Source organism: Microtus oregoni, unplaced genomic scaffold, assembly GCF_018167655.1.
Source record: "Microtus oregoni isolate MIOR12 unplaced genomic scaffold, Mior012 000014F_ref0000157, whole genome shotgun sequence".
NCBI classification, from domain to species: domain Eukaryota; kingdom Metazoa; phylum Chordata; class Mammalia; order Rodentia; family Cricetidae; genus Microtus; species Microtus oregoni.
The window spans coordinates 16,601,426-16,620,772 of NW_024543073.1; the positions used below are offsets into that span (position 1 = coordinate 16,601,426).

The 19,347-nt window shown below is 40.7% G+C and overlaps 1 protein-coding gene across 1 annotated transcript in view; it reads left to right on the forward strand.

Moving 5' to 3' along the window:
* The window catches only part of Tnpo1 (transportin 1), an 80,791-nt gene that overhangs the window by 20,869 nt on the left and 40,575 nt on the right, over positions 1 to 19,347 (forward strand). The window contains exons 2-4 of the mRNA XM_041663220.1: positions 10,000 to 10,113; positions 12,386 to 12,461; positions 15,763 to 15,912. Of these exons, the coding sequence (XP_041519154.1) occupies positions 10,000 to 10,113; positions 12,386 to 12,461; positions 15,763 to 15,912 (340 nt within the window). The remainder of the gene's footprint in view (positions 1 to 9,999; positions 10,114 to 12,385; positions 12,462 to 15,762; positions 15,913 to 19,347) is intronic.

Here is a 19,347-nt window from a genome sequence, read left to right on the forward strand (position 1 = left end):
TACTGTTATGGGATGGTGTGGGTTGGCGTGGACCAATCTTGAGTTTTAATAGGGTGTAGTGCACAGGAAGAATGCTGTTGTCACTCTTTGTGTCCTCATTTCATCTTCCCGGGTAATTAACTGTTCCTCAGAAAGTTTCCTGAAAAAAGCAAATTCGAGAGAACTGGGATTGCGCTCATCAGCAGTAAGGAATATCTACACATATGTCAGTTATCAGCCTAGGAACTGATTTTCTGGGCCCGGGCAGATGGTTTGGCAGTTAATAGCACTGGCTGCTCCTACAGAGGACCTGGGTTCAATTCTCAGACCCCCATGGGGCCTCACAACTATATTTCCAGTTTCAGGGAATCTAATACCCTCTTCTGATCTCCCTGGGCACCATGCACATGTGTGTTGTATATACATACATGCAGATAAAATATATACACACAAAAAGTAAATAGGTGTAAAAACACTTTTTAAAAATTTATTTCCTCTGCTGTGCTTTTCTGCTGTGTCCCTCTCCTATAACTGAACATTACTGAGACACGCCCCTGTCACGAGTGACTGGGCTTTTAGTGAACAAATGGAGGATGAGGGAAACACTGCTAATTGCATTTCTAGCAGCCTGCCAGTTTTTAACCTTTTCATTTTCCTCTTGAAACCACTCTGGCCATTTTCTAATTCAGTCCTTGAGAGTGAATACAGCGCTGGGCTCTTTTCTCTGTTTCCTTGAAATGGTTAGACCTTGAAGCAATGCGTTGTGCTTAAAGATGGTTTGGGATGTGAGGGAGAAAGAGCGGGGCTGTCTCGGTTAGAACTTCAGAGCAGTCTGAGTGAATGGCATGCTTGTCATCAAGATGGTATATATTGTTGGCCTGTGTGCTAGCTAGCTGTTCTCTTAGAATCAGCGTCATCCTCTATTGACTGGACCAACATGGCTCACTTGGTAAATATGTACAGTAGTGTCTAAGGTATTGGATCATTCCTTTTATCCACTTAAAAATTGCAGATGTTTCACAGGAAGATTTGGCTTTTTGTTTTGTTTTGTTTTAATCCTACTCCTCTTTTTACCAATTTCTTATATAGTAAGAAGATTAGCTTACGTGTTGCTGGTGTGGTTCTAATCACTGAATACCAGTACTCTACCAGGCACTGTTACGGTCTCATGAGACTAGCACAGAATCGCACATGCCAACATTTAACCCGTGAGTGAAAAAGCAAATAACAGTAACATTTCTTTAAGACAGGCTATAGTTTTTATTGAATGTACTTATGTAATTACCTATGAACCAAAGCAGTGTAGAGTAGTAGAAACATTGGGCGCAAAATAGAAAGACATTCCAGTTCTTTTCTTTTTAATATTTTTACTTATGTGCATGGGTGTTCTGACTGCATGCATGTATGTACATGACATGTGCCTGGTACTCTTAGAGTAAAAAGAGGGTGTGGAACCCCTGGAGTTAATTGTTGAGAGCTTCCCTGTGGCTTCTGGGCACCAAACCCCAATCTTCTGTAAGAGCAGCAAGTGCTCTTAACCACTGAATCTCTCTCTTTAGCCTCCCAGCTCAGGTCTTAACACTTAGTAGCTAAGTGACTTTTAGTGAGATATTTAACCCACTAAGACTCGCTCTTCAGTTCAAGTGGGAATTCTGAAATATCAAATACAAAAACATTTGGAAAATTATTAAAACCTCTTGGTAATAATCACTGTTCTGAAGTAAGATGTATAATAATGTTATAATAGAGGAGACTTGAAAGGAGCTTTTTCCCTTAAATCCTTGTCTCAAGATCTGTGTCCCGTGTCCCACTGCAGTAACGGCACTAATTCAGTTTAGAGAAACAGTTGTCATCTAGCTATGGAGAAGCACCTGTAAACCTGATATCCAGTACTGCACTGCTGGGGCCCTGGAACCAACCCTCTGTTGACTTCAGGTCGGTGTTAGTCACAGGGTAAACTACCAATCAAGGGCCTTGATTTTTACTTTTGTTTGTTTTGCTTGAAATTTATTGGAAATAATTCCTTTTGTTCTTACACCAAAACTGAACTCTTACAGGTTTTCCTTTCTGCCATTGGATTTAAGTTAGCCACTGTGTGATCTCTCCAACTCTGTGTTTCAAATTATTAAGTAACTTTTGACAGTATGGTCTTGCATTTTGATTTTCATTAGCCTTCAGATAGCTAGGTTTCCATATTAACCAGTTAAATCTATCTTCTGTTTTTGTCATTTTTAGTACAGAAATTCTTACTAGACTAAGAAGCACTGAACATTTCCAGAAGCAGATATACTGAATCAGACTGGTTCTCATCCAGATGCAAGTCTCTAGTGATTATGATACATGGTCGGAGTTTAGAAACTATGGGCTTAAGTTGCTTAAAGATACATGGAGATGGGGATCCCCTATAATGGTTAAATTTGCTATAGAACTCAACAAGGAACTACCATTTTTTGCAAATGACAAATATTACCAAAAGTTAAATATAAAGAGACACCAGTCCTGTCAGCCTTTTGTTTAGATTGAAGATAGAAAGCTTAAACTCTAAAAAAATGGGGCCAGTAAGATAGCTCTGTTGGTAAAGTCACTAGCTCTGCAAGCATAAAGACATGTTTGAGAGGTAGCACACGCCTTTAATCCCAGCATTGGTAGAAAGAGGCCACCTTGCTCTACAGAATGAGTTCCAGAACAACCAGGGCTACACAGAGAAACCCTGTCTCAAACAAACAGACAGACAAACAAACAAGAAAGACATATTTGATCTCCAATACCCACATCACATACACATACATGCATGCACACACATGTCTGTGTACCTGCAAACATAGGCAAAAAGCCAGGCGTGCTTTTTGTTACATGCTAACAATCCCAGCACTGGGAAGGCCGGGTGAGTCTCATCCTGGTCTAGTCTAATCTAATCACTAAGCTCTAAGCCAGTGACAGACCCTGTCTCATAAAGTGGACAGTACCTGAGGATGGCCTTCACACACACAAGGGCCACCCTCCCCCCACCTTCAAGGAACTCTTAAAAACAAGGTACAGTTACCATACCTGGAGAAGCAGGATCAAGAGGCCTGCTGAATCCTTGGGGATATATATGATAGGGAAGAAAGTGTACTAAGAGTGTTCACTGTCACCCACTGTTAAGGTCTGTGACTAGCCAATCACAGGTCTGGAGTGGTGGCAAAGGGATACTAGGAAAGGGAATCCTGGCTCTCTGTTTATAGTGTCTGTGAGTAAACACATTGCTTTTCCTCTTTTAGGCCCCGTCATCTTTTGGAAAGTAGAGATAATAATAGTATATATACATAGAATTAAAGAGCATTTAAAAGCAGTATAAAGCCTGGCACGTGGATTACTGTTATCATGCAGCTCTGTACAGACTCGGGCATCATAATTCTGTGTTGAATAACCCCCTCTGCCACATATATTGAATAGGCTGCATAACTGCTCCCAGTTTCTGCCTCTGTTGTGGATTAATATCTGTCTCCTCACGCTGTGGTGAATGTCAAATAAGTGAAAGTCTAAGAAGTCCCTGGTTATCGTATTGGCTTGAATTTTAGGATCAAGCTTTTCTCCCTTATCACTCAGTCATTAAGATAGCACATCTTTTAATGTTGGCATACACACATGCGCATTTGAGCGGCATAGCTAATGGTCAAAGGTCTTCCTGCATGCTAAGAAAGCATTTATGTAAAATCTCCCTCATTTCTGTTTTCTTTCTGTGCTATCTTCCAGCCCTTTGGCAGCAATAAGTTTGTAATGCTGGAAAATTAAAATTTTAACTCCTTAGCATATTTCTTCCAAGTGGCTAATTGAACCACTTACCCTAAGCAGTCAGCCAGTCAAGAGTTTTAAAACTCATGTGTCTAATACCATGTTAAATATACTGTCTTACTGGTAATATAGCTCAGTGGTACAGTACTTGCCTAGGATGCGTGAACCCTAGGTTCAACACTTAACCCCCCCTCCACCCCCCTGCTGTCTTTGTTGCCTTCCAGTCTGATTGAGCTCAGTCTCTGAACTACGTGAGGTTCAAATCTTTGCTTCATCCTTCCCCCTTTCACCCAGTGGATATTCTTTTCCCTCCTCATGGATATCTGTTTTCCCTGCTTCTTTGCTCATCATAGCATCCCCCCACCCCAGGGAAACGAACATAAGAAACATTTAGTGTGTGAGTTTGTCTTAAATTTTATTCTGCAAATGATTCAGTACATGATTCTTAAGCTCTGCTTATATTTACATGCTTTTTAAGTGGAAGTAATACATGGTGTGTATGTACAACACGGGAATTTAGTGAAGATGTAGATTTAGAACGTTTCTAACTCAGTGTTGTCAAAATACCTCACTTTTATATTGTCAGACTGCATTATGATTTTTTCTGATGTTAGAGGATTTTTACAGTAGTACAATGGCTTGCTTCTTACCTCACACAGGGGTAGCCAGTATATTATTTCATGCGAATGTGTGTTTTACAATTAGTTCCCAGGTGACAGATTGATATTTCTGTTGGAAAAGCAAAAAAATTATATATATATGTATATATACATATATATGTATATATATATACATATATATGTATATATATATACATATATATATATAAAATCAGGGGCCTGGACCATGATTTGATACCAGAGAAGATTCATGGGTGGTCTTTGTTTTATTATTCTTTGTTTAATGTTTTGAGACAGGGTCTTGACCCTGTGATCTCCCTCACCCTTCTCGGTCCTGGAATTATCACACCACTGCTCTGGCAAGAGTGTACTCTCCAGCCAGCTTCCTTTGGGCTGAGTCATAGTCTTGCCATCTACTTGCTGAATAACCATAGGCGACTAACTTCCCTGTGGGTCAATTTGCTCACCCATTGCATGTGGTTACTATCAATACCATGTCGTGAAGTACTAAAATTAAGTTAGTTATCATATGTAAGTGCTTAGAAGATTGCTTGGCTATCAAAAAGTATTAGCTGCCAATATTGACATAATATTGCATTGGATTTTTGTTGATGTTTTAGACAGTCTGGCTTTGAACTCACTCTGTAGACCAGATGCTGCCTCTGCCTCCTCAGTGCTGGGAATAAAGACGAGCACCACCGTGCCCCACATTTATAGTGTATTGTGTAAGTTTTCTACAGTTTAAGGGCCAGAACTTTTAGTGAAACATGACTACCCTTCTCCTAACACTGAAACTCTATGTAGATGAAGTTTATACAGTTAGGTTTCCTGTGGCTCCTCCTGCTGTCACTGTAGCCTGAGGGGTTCTCAAAATCCCTGTAAAAATTAGCCGAACAGCAGGCAGTCTAGAGCAGAAGATGGGCATCTCCTTGATAGGAGTATCTTTAAGTGATACGGCTTTCACCCCCTTCACAGTGTCTACTAGCCATGGGGTCTTTAAAGGTGCTCCCCACCACACACACACCACACTGCACCTCCACCCCCATCCCCATCCTCATGTCTGCCTTCCTCACTTTTGCTTTTACGTTTGGTCTGTTCTCTCCTTAGCTCCTAACTGGATTAGTCTCTTACCCTTACCTTGCTGTAGCCTTTCTCCACCGAGGGAGTGCTACTGACTAGGAATGACCGTACTCTTCATTTATAGGGTAAGACAGAGTGGTGTTGGATGTTCACTGGGAGGAAATGTCCTAAGCTACCCTGCATGGCTTGTGAATGCTACACTAGAAAGTCTCATACAGGTGAAACAGAAACATGTTTATCGCACACACACATAGAGTTATGCACATGCCCGCTTTTCTAGTGTTCCTGAGGGGTGATTATGCCTTGTTTGCTTTGGAATGCTACCACACCTTATTTACCTTTGGGGAAGTCCTGTCACTCATGACAACATGTATCCCTTCACAGTGGCGCAACACGTGGATGGGACCTTCTGACTGTTTGACAAATGGTTGTTTGCATTTAATTGAAACAGGGAAGAGCTCTGAAGCAGATGAGGGAAACACTCTCTTTCCTAGCAGACTGTATTTGCCTTTTCTCTTTATCACTCTTCAGTAGACAGTTGGTCCATCTCTTTTACCAAGTGAGAACTGTATTTTCCTTACCTTACCTTGACTCTCCAGTGCTTATCAAGCATGTGCTTATTGACCAACTTCATATTGATGCAGTTGAATGAATAACAACGCAGTCTTTAACAAATACTTGTTCAATCAGTCTCCCTGCACCACATATGTGCTTGGTGCCTGCAGAGACCAGAAGAGGGCATTGGAGCCTGCGGGACTGGATTTATATCTGGTTGTAAACTGCCATGTGGTTGCCGGGAATCCAGTCTTGGTCATCTAGAAGAGCAGACAGACAGGGCTCTTAGCCACAGCCATCTGTTCATCTATTCAGCCCTATTGATTAACCTTTTTTTTCTTCCTTTTTTATTTTTTATTTTTTGGATTTTTTTGAGCTAGTCTCACTGTGTAGCTGTGGTTGTCTTAGAATCACTGTGTAGACCAGTCTGGCCTTGAACTCACAGAGATCCATCTTCCTCTGTCTCCTGAGTGCTGGGATTAATGGCATGCTATGCCAGTTTTTTGTTGTTGTTGTTGTTTGTTTGTTTTTAAATGTGTGTTGGGATTTTGCCTTCATGTATGACTATCAGTGCACCACCACATGTGACTGTTGCCTGTGGAGGCCAGAAGGTGTCAGACTTCCCCAGAAGTGGAGTAACAGAAAGTTGTGAGCTGCGGTGTGGGTGCTGCGAATGGATCCTGGATCTCTTGGAAGAGTAGCTGGTGCTCTTAACCACTGAGTCACTTCTCCAGCCCCTTAGTTAACTCATATAACTACCTTTTTCAAGTCATTCTTATTCTGTGCTAGGTATCTATAATCTAATTTGGAGTTGGTATATCCCAATTAAATAGTTGGGAAGCTAAGGCTCAGAGGGATTGATTAACTTGCCTAGATTTTCACACCTCCTAAGATTTATAGCACTTTAATCTTCATCTCTCAAAAGAAATGTTTATTTATACTTTTTGAGACAGAGTCTCACCATGAAGCCTTGATTGGCCTGGAACTCATGCAAACCAGGTTGACCTTAAAATGCATAGATCTGCTTGCCTCTAGTTGGCTCTCCAAGAACTGCCTTTGGATTTATATTTTTGATTATCTTGTTATCTAATTGGTTGAGATACGGTTTTGTCTGATTTGAATTGCTAGTAAACTGTGGTGAGCTCTGGAGATGATAGTGGCAGTGGCTGCACAGTAATGAGAATCTACTTAATGCTGCAAAACTCTACACTAAGAATGGTTGAAGTGGTGAATTTTATGTATTTATAATTGCAGCTTATGCTTTATTATGTTATGGCAGGTTCTAGCTAGGTAGCCTAGGCTGACTTTGAACTCTTGATCATCCTGACTCTAATCCTTCTGAGTACTGAGATTATAAGCATATGCCACCATAACTACTAAAAAGTGACAACAGAAGTTCAAAATGACAATTACAAATCAAATATTTTTTAAAGCCTTTTGTTAACAGATAACTTTAATAAGGTATTGGGGGATACTTATCAGCATTGTCGGACAAATTAAATATTTTTTTTTTGTTGCTGACTTTGGTTTTTGTTATTTAGAGAGGGCTTCCCTATGTAGTGTTGGCTGTCCTGGAACTTGCTCTGTAGACCAGGCTGGCCTCTAATTTGAAGATCCACCTGCCTCTGCCTCCTTAGTGCTGAGATTCAAGTCATGCGCCATGAGACCCAGGTCAAATGAGATATCTTAATACTAATCTGTTTGGAACAAAGAGAGAGAGAGAGATAATATTAGTGTAACATGGAGTATTATCTAACAAAGGACTATATGCATTAGTTATTTTTTTCTCATTGCTGCAATATGTTTTCTGAAAGAAGCAACATTAAGGAGCAAAGTTGATTTGGTGGGGATACAGTCTGTTATGGCAAAAAGCCAGGCATCATGGTGGGTGAGCGTGGCATCCTGTGGTTCCATAGACTAAGAATATGCAAAGGAACGGGAAGCAGAGACCAGACAGAAGTTTAAAGGGCTATAGCACCTCAGTAAGCACCCTAGTGACCCATTGCTTCAGTGGGGGGCTACCTTGTAAAGGTTTCCACCATGTCTCAGTATTGTCAGCATCCACAAATCAAGGGTTCAGATACATGAAGCTGTGGGAGCATCTCATATTCCAGCCATGGCACTGTGTGTGGTGGAGACTAGAGAACAGTGTAGAATCTATCCCGTTTGCTATCGTTATCCCAGAAAGGTGGGTCAGCTTCACCTATGGGACCATGTTCTGGTGGAAGGTAGTTCTTGAAATTTTAAAAAAGCTTTGAAGTTAGAAGAAAAAAGAAATAGTTTATGATAGAAATTCTTCTAGGGTTTATTGTGCTAATGAGAATGAGAGACTTCCATTTTGAACTAGGTGTGTGTCAGATAGGTGTGTTCACTTATAAAGTCCATCTGGTTAGGTGCTTATAGTTTGTACAGTTTTGTGACTATGTCAATTAAAAGTTTAAAAACTTTACAACAATATAATGGAACACTATATATTTTAAAATATTTTCTTAAATTACATAATATGTAAAGAAAGCCAGGGAAGAAATGAAAATTCCCACTATTACATAATTTAAAAATACACAGTACATATATGTAAATGTAAAACATTACAGATCAACAGATACTAAGAAAACTAGATTAAAAACCTTATGATAGCAATATTTATATGTTATGTTGAGATGAGACTTGTGGGTTTGATGTAGGTGTTTGGCGCTTTGTGTGTGTGCGTGTTTGGAAGAACGAACAATTGATTTTGTCTCCTCTATTTAGGAAGCCAATAGAAGACATTGAGCAAAGTCGTTACAGATCAGAAGCTCAAAACAGTGAAGGAGAGGAGGGGAAACCATTCTTTAAAAATGGAGAGGGCAAGGTCAGTTAGAGGATTGTAGTAATACCAGGGGAAAAAATGAACCTGCGAGGAAGGGGTTTTACTAACAAAAGTTGTTAAACTATTATGTAGAAGTAGAGCCGATTAAATCTCTCCTTCACCGAGCCTCTCACAGGTTTTCTTATTAAAAATAATTCACAGTTAACCCTTCCGTTTATTGGTTTTGTTGGAGAATTTAATTTTAATGAACTGTGTCATTGATATAGTGGCATTAGTTTGCTGCAGCAGATACAACCCACACTTTAATTTCTAGCCTCCAACGATGAATCTTTGCAGTAATGTGCTCAGCGTTGTGTTCAGCTTTAGTGAGGGCAAATAACACACCTCATTCGGGTTTAGAATCAGATCGGGGTGACCAGCGAGAATATTTTAACAGAATTAAACACTACCCCATTGTAAACTACATGATTTTTCTTGTTTTTCCTTCTTTCCACAGTCCTTTGTGGAAGGCACTTATTTTGTGATGGAATTTATTTCACTTATTGAGTTCATAAGTTGAGTTTTATGAAAGATGCATTTTTTTTTCCATTGACGTTCTACAAAGGTTGGGTTTAATGTTTCTGAGGTGTGGTTATTATTGCAGCGCGCCCGTAATATTTTATTTGAACGATTAATATAGCTTTTTATATTAAGTTGACATGCAAGTGCTTTTATTTTCACTATTGGGCTGTCAGGGGAGGCCGGCGTTTCCCCCATTCCAGTCGCTGTCGTTATTCCACCACGCTTATTTAAAATAACGAGCCGAATCAGATTTCTGCAGGGGCTTCTCTAGGGCTGGCTTTTGAGTAGCCTTCAGTGTAACAGCCTGGCTGAATGAGCCGGGTTGCTCTGAGAGTGCTCCGTGGCACTAGGACCCAGGGGGCTCCCGTGAGCGGATCTTGGGGCCAGATTGCAAATTCGCGGTGACTCAGTCTGGTCGGCTCCTGGCGCTCGAGGCGGCCGCAGCGGCACAGGCACAGCGGACATTGGCGCGGAGCTGCGGAGCGGTCCGGCCGGCCTTCGGGTCCGAGCCTCGGTTGGGGCCGGGGGTGGGCGGCGGCGGGCGGGTGCGGGGACGCGCGGCGGGCCTGTGCGCGGGACTAACATCTGCTCGTCTTTTCCTGTGTCTGGCTTTATGTGCAGCAAACCAAGATGGAGTATGAGTGGAAACCTGACGAGCAAGGGCTTCAGCAGATCCTGCAGCTGCTCAAGGAGTCCCAGTCTCCAGACACCACCATCCAGAGGACCGTGCAACAAGTATCCTTGCCGTGCGGGGCCTCGCGCCGCCGCCCGCCGCCCCTCCCGCCCGCGGCCCCCAGCCCGGCCTCGCGCACGCGGCCGCAGCCCGCCAGGCCCGCCGCCGCGTGGGGCTCGGCCGCCGCTTCCGGGCCGCCGCCGGGGAGGCTACACGTGCCGGACCGCCACGTCCCCGCCGCCGAGCGGGAGCGGCCGGGCCCACACAATGCCCGGCGGGGCGGGGGCGCGGGGCCTGCGCTGGAGTGAGCGGCGCGGCCGGGGGTGGAGCTGGCGCGGGGTTTGAACTGTCGGGAGGGCCCAGGGCTTTCTCCAGCCGTGCCTGAGAGGCTGGCTGCTCGGGAGTGCTCCCGTTAACACCTGTTGCCGATTCCCTGGCGCTCCAGTGAGGTCTGCGGGGTAAAGCTTTGGCCCAAGCCTGGACTTCAGTTACCCCAGGTTCCTGGGTGCTGAGTGCTGGCGTAGCGGTCCAATTGCCACAGTTGGAGAGAGAAAGGTAGTGAGTGCATTTGCAGGATGCACCGATGGAGCGCTCACGCAGGCTCCAGAAGGAACGAACACGCAGATCGCAGCCAGTTAACCCATTAAGTCCAAGCAAGTTAATTCTTTAAGAACTTAGGTCTGCTATGCTCTCAGCAAATTCTCCTGTTACCGTTTTCAGTAAGCAGCAAAATCACCTAAGAGGGAATTTGGTAAATAAGCTGGCATTTGAGTTTCTTTTTAAAACACCACAGAAGTGAACTTACTAGAAGGTTTCAAAGAAGCACTGCAGTGCTGTAACCTCAGCCTTCCAATAGATGAACGAATATTACACTGCCCGATTAAAAATGGATGGGACAGTGACAAATCTACTTGGATTGTTCAAAAAAGCCATTTTGTTTGAATACCTTTAAGACTAGGGAAAATAGTAGTTTGGGGTATAGTGGCGCTTCTATCTGAACCACGCTGTAGATAAATCTTCATTTATGCTCTCGTTGGAAGGTGAAAAATGTCGGTATTGTTTTACAAAATAATTGGCTTCTAAAATTAGCCAACTCCAGGATTGCATTGTAATTTCTGTAGCACTAAATATTTTAATTTCTTGTTTTAAATACCTATTATATACCAAGTATGGTGCTTGGGCCAGCCCAGTAGTCAATGTACAGTTTATTCTGTGTCTTGAGAGCTTGTTATGTTCCCTGAGTAAGAACAAATTAATCAAGCGTGGTCGTGCCACCTCTTTAACCCCCAGCACTAGGGAGGCTGAAGGGATTTTAGAGGCTAGTGATGACCTGTTCTTTTGTGTCTGCTTAGCAGAGAACAGATTTATTTTGTATGAGCTTAAGCACTTTCTGGGAGATTGTTAATACAGATTTGCTTACATCTATGTGTGTGTGTTTTGTATGGGAATACATTTTATCAGAAAATAATCTATAAAAATTGTTAACATAAACATACTAAAACTTAAAAATCTTTGGGCTTGGAAAAAGTAGTTATATTTTGGAATTTTAAAGTATATTTTGCTAGAATTTACATCCTGATCCTAGGCATTTTGAGGCCATTTCTGATATGTAAAATTTGAGTTTCTTCAGTAAAAAAACATTTTAATCTCTTTGTGCAGTAAAATACTATTGGCAAGCATGCTACTGATTTGAGAGTCAAGGCTTGAAAGGTTTAGAGCATTACGTCACTGTTACCTTCCAGTTTGTGTCCTCACGTGTTATCTGGCGTGAAAGGGAATTGACTTGACTGACTTTTTTTTTTTTTGCTTATTTGTACTTAAGTACTTACTAGGTTAGGTTGTTTGTAAGTTACCCACTCTGCCTCTGAAAATGCATTCATTGCTTTGCTGGTCACACAGACCTTTCCTTCACTTGTGTCTTATTGAATATACCTGATGCGCATTTAGTCAGAAGGAACCGAAAGGTTTGGTTTTTTTAAATAAGTACTAGTGTTGTTAATAACATCAAGTTTGATTTAATAAGCAAATATTATTATTTATTTATTTTTTTTTTTTTTTTGGTTTTTCGAGACAGGGTTTCTCTGTGGCTTTGGAGCCTGTCCTGGAACTAGCTCTGTAGACCAGGCTGGTCTCGAACTCACAGAGATCCGCCTGCCTCTGCCTCCCGAGTGCTGGGATTAAAGGCGTGCGCCACCATCGCCCGGCGCAAATATTATTCTTAGGAAGAGTGGAAGCCTAAAAATATTGTAGAAAGGATCAATTGTTAAATTTAAAAATGCTTAATTTCTTTCTTAGATTATACAGAGAAGTTTCCTTAACTACCATTTGTTCTAGAAACTGGAACAACTCAATCAGTATCCAGATTTTAACAACTACTTGATTTTTGTTCTTACAAAATTAAAATCTGAAGGTAAGTAGAGCTTGTGTAGATAATTAACTAAAAATATCTTTTATCACCATTAAGATCTACATGCTGTGAAGTATTCCTTTCAGAGGATTTCCTTTTGCCATCTGATTGAGGCTGTCAGGTGTCCGCTTAGCGTTACTGCTCCTCTACTGTTTAGATGGGTAATAAGAATTCTTCTGATTGGAAGTCGATATAAGTCTCTTTGTTGTTTTCAGCTAGAAAATGTGGGGCACAGTATGACTTGGTGTTTTGTTTCAGTGTTTATACATGAATATAACAAAGACTGGCTTTTAATCGTTTACAGATTGAATGTAGGGTTTAATAATTACCTGAATATATGTGTATGTTCGTTATACAAAAAACCTAAAAAGCTATTTAGCCAAAATGAAAGCACTTTACCACCTGGTAATTGTTGTCTCTGAACTTTATTCTAGTTTATGATTATATACTATGTTAAACTTATTCACAAATGATGGAGTCACTAACTATTAGTTTTCACTTTAGGTTATTCCTACACTACTTTAAGGCTAACTAGTCTTGCTTTTTAAGTGACAGTCTTTGATGGTTCTTAATCCATGTCACATGTCCTTCTATACTTTATTTCACAGATTACTTATTTGTTAGCACCTCTTCTTTGTCAGACAATGTATAGGCCATGGGAAATAAATACGACTAAACAAATAATGATCATTGCCCTCACTGAGCTCATATTAGAGTGAGGTGTGTTCATCATAACACTGAGGTTGAACGTCCCTTCCTGGAACACTGCAGACACGTAGATAAGTATTGACAGTTTGCTGGCCTCCAAATGAGTGCGCTCTCCCTTATTTGGCAATGGGTGTTTCAGAAGCCATAGTAAAAACACGGTGCATGGAGTTGTAAAGTAAGCTGTTTGGACTCTGACACTAAGGCATGTAACCTTCTTGCTTTTTTCAGTTGGAAATGCCTGCTGGATACCCAGATTCTATAAGATCTCAGCTCCAGCCTCTAGCACATTACAGAAGTAAAGATTTGATAGTTGACCTATACTCTAGTGAATCTTTGGATTTGTTCTCAGATGATTTCCTAGTTACTTTTGTGGCTTTTGTGATCGAGGGACATAATAAAAAGTTTAAACTAAATCTAGGTTTTAAACTAGAAATTCTTTTAGTTTATCTTTAAAATCAGTGATTACTATTCTGCTTTGGTAAATACTAAGGAGTATATTGTTTTTCTTAGTATAGAAAAATCTTTTCACACACACCAGTTTGTGATCAATAATTATTTGACTGGAGGTATAGTTCATTTGTAGAGAAGCAAACCCCACCCCCCAATGCAGGGTTTCTCTGTGTAGTCCTGACTGTCCTGGAACTTGCTCTGTAGACCAGTCTGGCCTCAAATTCAGAGATTCATTTGCCTCTGCCTCCTAAATCCTGGGATTAGAGGTGTGCACCGCCACACCTGACTGACACACACTCTTTTAAAAAGAACTTAAATATTTATAAATGAGATTCTGGTTTACAATTGTTTTATTTTAAAATTTTAACCTATTTGCACTCTATCCTTTTCTTACCCTACTTACAAATAAGTTGTTACAGTATTATATTTTTTTGTTAAGAATTTCTTGGCCTGCAAAGATGCTTTTAAAAAATTCATAGTTCAAATAACGAGAAGAATTTACATTTTAGAGACAGCTAACCCCCCCCCCCACAGACCTATTAAATTATAAATCTGTAAGATACTCACTTTTTTTTTTACCTCACATTTATTTTGTCTATTTCTTATGAATTCTTCAAAGGATATAGTGGGAACTCTGTGCTTGTGTAAAACTTCTTTGTTTCTTCTTATGCCACTGATAAACTTACCTCCCTTAAGCCCAGAAGAGTACCATACCTAGTTTTTCTAAAAAAGAAAGCCAGACAGCTTCTACTGTTAGCCTTATGGCTGTCCACTTTAGAGAAGATACATGACTTTGTCTTTTAATAAAAGGACAGCTTCACTGCAGTAACATTACATTGACTTTTGCACTTTTTTTTCCCTACTTGTGTGTCAGTGTTTGCTATGTGGGGAGGTGCCCTCGATAGGTCCCCTAGAGATGGAGTTAGAAGTGATTGTGAACCAACCTCTACGAGTTGGGGACTACCTGTGTTTTCTGTCTTAAGCACTCATCCAGCTGCAGCCCCGTTGACTCCTGCATCTTGTACTGAGGAGGGAGGCCCAGAGAGCTAGGTGCTACCACTTGGCTTTCCAGCCAGTGGTCCCGTGTAACTTCATTTGAGACAGGGTCTCTATTTAGCCCAAGCTGACCCTTCCCGCCTTCCTGTGCTTCCTGAGTTCTGGGATTAAAGATGTATGCCACCACACCTGATTGAAAATTTTAGATTTTTGTTTTTTATTTTTTGGTTTTTTGAGGCAGAGTCTCTGTGTATCTGTTGGCAGTCCTGACGTCACTCTGTATACCAGGCTGGTCTTGACACTTAGAAATTCTGCCTCTCTTTGCAGGTGCTGAAATTAAAGGCATGCCACCACTGCCAGGCTCAGATCAATTTAAAAGTCTGAAATAATAACTAGATTAAACAAAGCCATTGATTTGAAATAAAGGTCTCTTTTATTACACTTGGCCTGCATTAAGTCTTTTTTGACTCAGGTTGCAAGTTCTTAACTAAGTATTCAGTTATTGCCTACCTTGAAAGGGTGTAAGGATTGATTACAGTAATATTTGTACTAGTGTTGGTGTATAACAAATTTAAAAATGTCAGCTAGTCTAGTATCTGTTAGCACCAGCAGTGAATTAAGCATCTTTCAGGAGAGAACTATGAGCCTTGAACAGCTGAGCTGTCTCCTGCTCTGCCTTTGAACATCTTCTTTAATGGTTTGAGAGAGTTTTGCTTTACTGTTTCTCCCTAATAGATAAGTAAAAACATGGCAGTTGTGTAATAGGAAAGTGATCCTATATATCATATATATTTGCTCCCTTTCTGTACAACCTGGAAGAATTTTTGTGATTCTCAGGAGAAGTTTTCAAGGAGACATTTAGCATTCTCTGAAACTATTTTAGATTGCCATCGTCTGAATAGGTGCTATAGATGCCACTGCGAATATTAAATCACTCTGAAAATGTCAGCAGCACCAAAGTTGAGAAACCCTGAACCATAAATTGTAGAGCTGATTTTTCGTAATTGGTGATTTTTAAAACCAGCTATAGCAGAAAGAAATTGGAATGTTGGAATCAACTTTCAACATAAATGCTTTTAAAGTGATTGCTGTTGGTACCTTTTGGAATAAGGAATCCTTTAGAACTCAGTTGTGTCACTGCTTCTCACAGATGAGCCCACAAGGTCCCTGAGCGGTCTGATCTTGAAGAATAATGTGAAAGCTCATTTCCAGAACTTCCCAAATGGGGTAACGGACTTCATCAAAAGTGAATGTCTAAATAATATTGGTGATTCCTCTCCTCTGATCAGAGCCACTGTTGGTAAGTTCTGTTAGAGAAATTTTGTATCCTTTTTATAACTAAATTACATTTAGAAATGGGATGCTATTTTTGCAGGAGTTTTTGTTTAATTTAAATCCTTACATATAGTGTTCACCATTGCTGTAGGAGCTCTGCAACCCTGGGAAGCCAAGGCCAATGGCTGCTGATGAATCAGTTGGTTAGAGTGGGGCGTCAAGAACTGAAATTAGAACTTCTGTGAGATTATATACACTGGGATTCCTTGTTGTTTGCAATGCCTTGGGTCATTCCTATTGTCACTCTTACAGGTACAGAAAGTCCTGTTTCATGGCAACAGTCTTAAGTATAGGATTCTAAAGTTTTACTGTTGGCCTGTAGTACGAGCCTTCTTTGTGTCTGCTCCAACCACAGGGTTTGTTTCTTTGCTTTTTAAGTCTTTTCGGTGTTCAGCTTGGTTTCATGCATTGAAAAACTGTTTATGTAGCAGTAAATTAAAATAATTGTAACTGCTGGTGTGGGTGACTTTGGGAGCACACTGCTGACTGTTTGCTCGGTATGCATGTCAGTAGCTCCCCACAGAAATAGGCAGCCTCCGCTGTCCAGGTGCCATGGGTTTAAGAAGCTGTCATTTACCAGGACCTGGAATGCTCGCTGTTAATCTAGGTTGTTTAAATGAAAGTCTTTGAAATGGATCAATGTCTCATTAAGTATTCCTTGTTTGGGGAGAGGATCTTTAGTTTTATACAGTTTGTCTTTTAAGTTTTAGAAGTACTGTTTATGTCTGTGAGGCTCTGACTCTCGGGCATTTCCGTATTAAAGAGTATCATTCTGACTTCAGGTTTGAGAAGTATGGTACATTTGTAGTTTAGGGGAATAGACTCCAGCTCCGTAGGTTAGTCTTACTTGCTAGTGTATCAAGGCATTGCCAGCTCTTAGTAAAAAGAATGGAGCCTGCCGGCCATTTCTATATAAAGCCAAGGAAAGAAGTCCACCCTAAGGAAAAGCAATTTAGCAAAAGAAAAGAAATGGGTGAGATACAGAAATTCATTGTGAGATTGTCGGCTCCCTATGCTGTGGTATCATAACCCTGGCTTTAGGATGTAGTCCAGACTGTAGAATTCAGTGTACTAACTGGAAGGTTGGAAATACTCGGAGAGAAGAGTTGACTTGCAGTGAGTGAAGACTGGATTTCCTTTACCAACAGCCTTTGAACGCATTTGGGACCTGGGTTTATTTTAGGATTTTTCCCCTTTGGTTCTAGGAATTGAACCCCTGGCCTCAGGCACGATAACCACACACCACCCTGAGCCTTGTCATCTTTTGTTTTCTTACTTCGAAATAGAAATACTATTAATGGCTGTAATCTGTACCTCTTGATAGCATTTTATAAAGTCTGTCCGATTCTTGGGTTTTAGGTCTAATTTTTATTATGTACTTGGGCATTCTGATTGTGAAGGGCTACTGAAGTTTTTCAGTGTAACCAGCAGTTCTTAATATAACTTTAGATATAACTGCAGTATGTTTCCAAGTGATGTGTGGAATATAATAAAGTAATTATGAGTCAAAGGTGGGCTGGATAGAATAGCTGAAACAATGATTGGCATGTACCAAAGACTGGCATAAAGGGTAGCGAGCATATTTAGTTTAGTTCATCATATTTCTTTATTTTTACATACAGATTAGATATCCCTTGGTGTTTTTTTTTTAATATTTACTTATTATGTATACAATGTTGTGTCTGTGTGTATGCCTGCTGGCCAGAAGAGGGCACCAGACCTCATTACAGATGGTTGTGAGCCACCATGTGGTTGCTGGGAAATGAACTCAGGACCTTTGGAAGAGCAGGCACTGCTCTTAACCTCTGAGCCATCTCTCCAGCCCTCCCTTGGTGTTTTTGAATGTTTACATACAAGTTGCCAGTTGGGCAAACCTTACTACAGTTCACATTGCTATAAAATCTGAGTGTTTATTAACTATATAAATCTCTCAACTTGAAATAGTTAAACAGATCAGTTAATTATCTGCCTTGTGTTGTTAATTAAAAATAAAAGACCAGTGACTCTATAAGACAAAATAACAAAAGCTTAAAATATGTAGATTTATAGCTGCTCATGGTGCTGAGATTGAGTGATAGTTCAGTGCTCAGCCCAAATAAGACAGCTGTCCCACCCTCTCTAACAGTGCGGGAAGCGGCACAGAAGAAGCTGTAGGAGGAATGTCAGTAAGTCCTGGAAGCTAGTGTCCTGGGACTGCCCGAGCCTGGCCCCCTGAACAGTCCGTCCACTACTGCTGACTTCTGAAAGAGTCTGGGGGAAATGTGGTCATTACCCTTATTCATGTACGCTCTGGTGAGCCCACCAAGCTCTCGTGCATAGTTCTGAAGGATGAATCACAAAACAGATGAATATGGAAAAGGAATTTGGAGGAAGAAAGAGGGTGTTGAGAAGAATGAGATAAGAGAAGGTGAGGGTGACAGTAACTAGAGTGATGAAATTGTCAAAGAATAACTTTAATAAAAGGCAAAACCCTCCATTGTTGGAGAGTAACGATGCCAGAACAGTAGGAGTGACCGCAGAGAGAAGTTACTGGAAGGGACCCGATATTAAAATTCCTTGTTTGTAAACCATCACCTAGAATTTAAAGTTCTTTATTGGGGTGGAGGTAGTTCACATGAAGCATTGCCTAGACTTGTGAATTCTTTTTTCTTTTTGTTTTGTTTTGTTGTTTGTTTTCTCAAGTCATTTTTTTGCTTCAGGAAAATAAATATGAGCATGTTGTAAAACCTCAGTTTCCAAGAAATCTGGGGATTTTTAAAAATCATTTCTTAAATTAGTTCATCTTAGTTCACATGAGAAGATTTAAAGCACTTTGGGGAACACGTTTTGTAAGTGAAATAGTTCATCTAAAAGGCATTTCTAAGAATTGGAGAAGAGACCTTGACAGAATTGAGAGATGTATGATGTGTACTACATTATTAGTGTGTAGGCGCTTTATCTAGACAAGCATTTTACAACTTCACCTCTTGACATTTTAGGTTAGGTAATTTTTTATGGTTGGGCTCCTCTGTGGACTGTAAGATATTAGTCAGCATCTCTAACTTCCCGTAGGATGCCATAGCTGCAATACTCGCAGTTGTGCCAATCCAGTGTGCCACATTGCCAAATGACTGAGCTTCCTGAGGGCAAGGACCATGCGCTAATTTTAGATTTCTTGTCACCCGATGCAATATTGATACCATATTAAGAACTTAGTAAATATTTTAACTAAAGATTTCTGATTGTAAAAGTAAACTTGCAGCTTTAGGTTTAAATTTTTTGTTTTTATTTTGTTTGAGACAGGGCTTTTTTTTTGTTTAGCTTTGAACCCTGTCCTTGAACTTACTCTGTATACAAGGATGGCCTTGAACCTCACAGAGATCCTCCTGCCTCTGCCTCCTGAGTGCTGGGACTAAAAGCA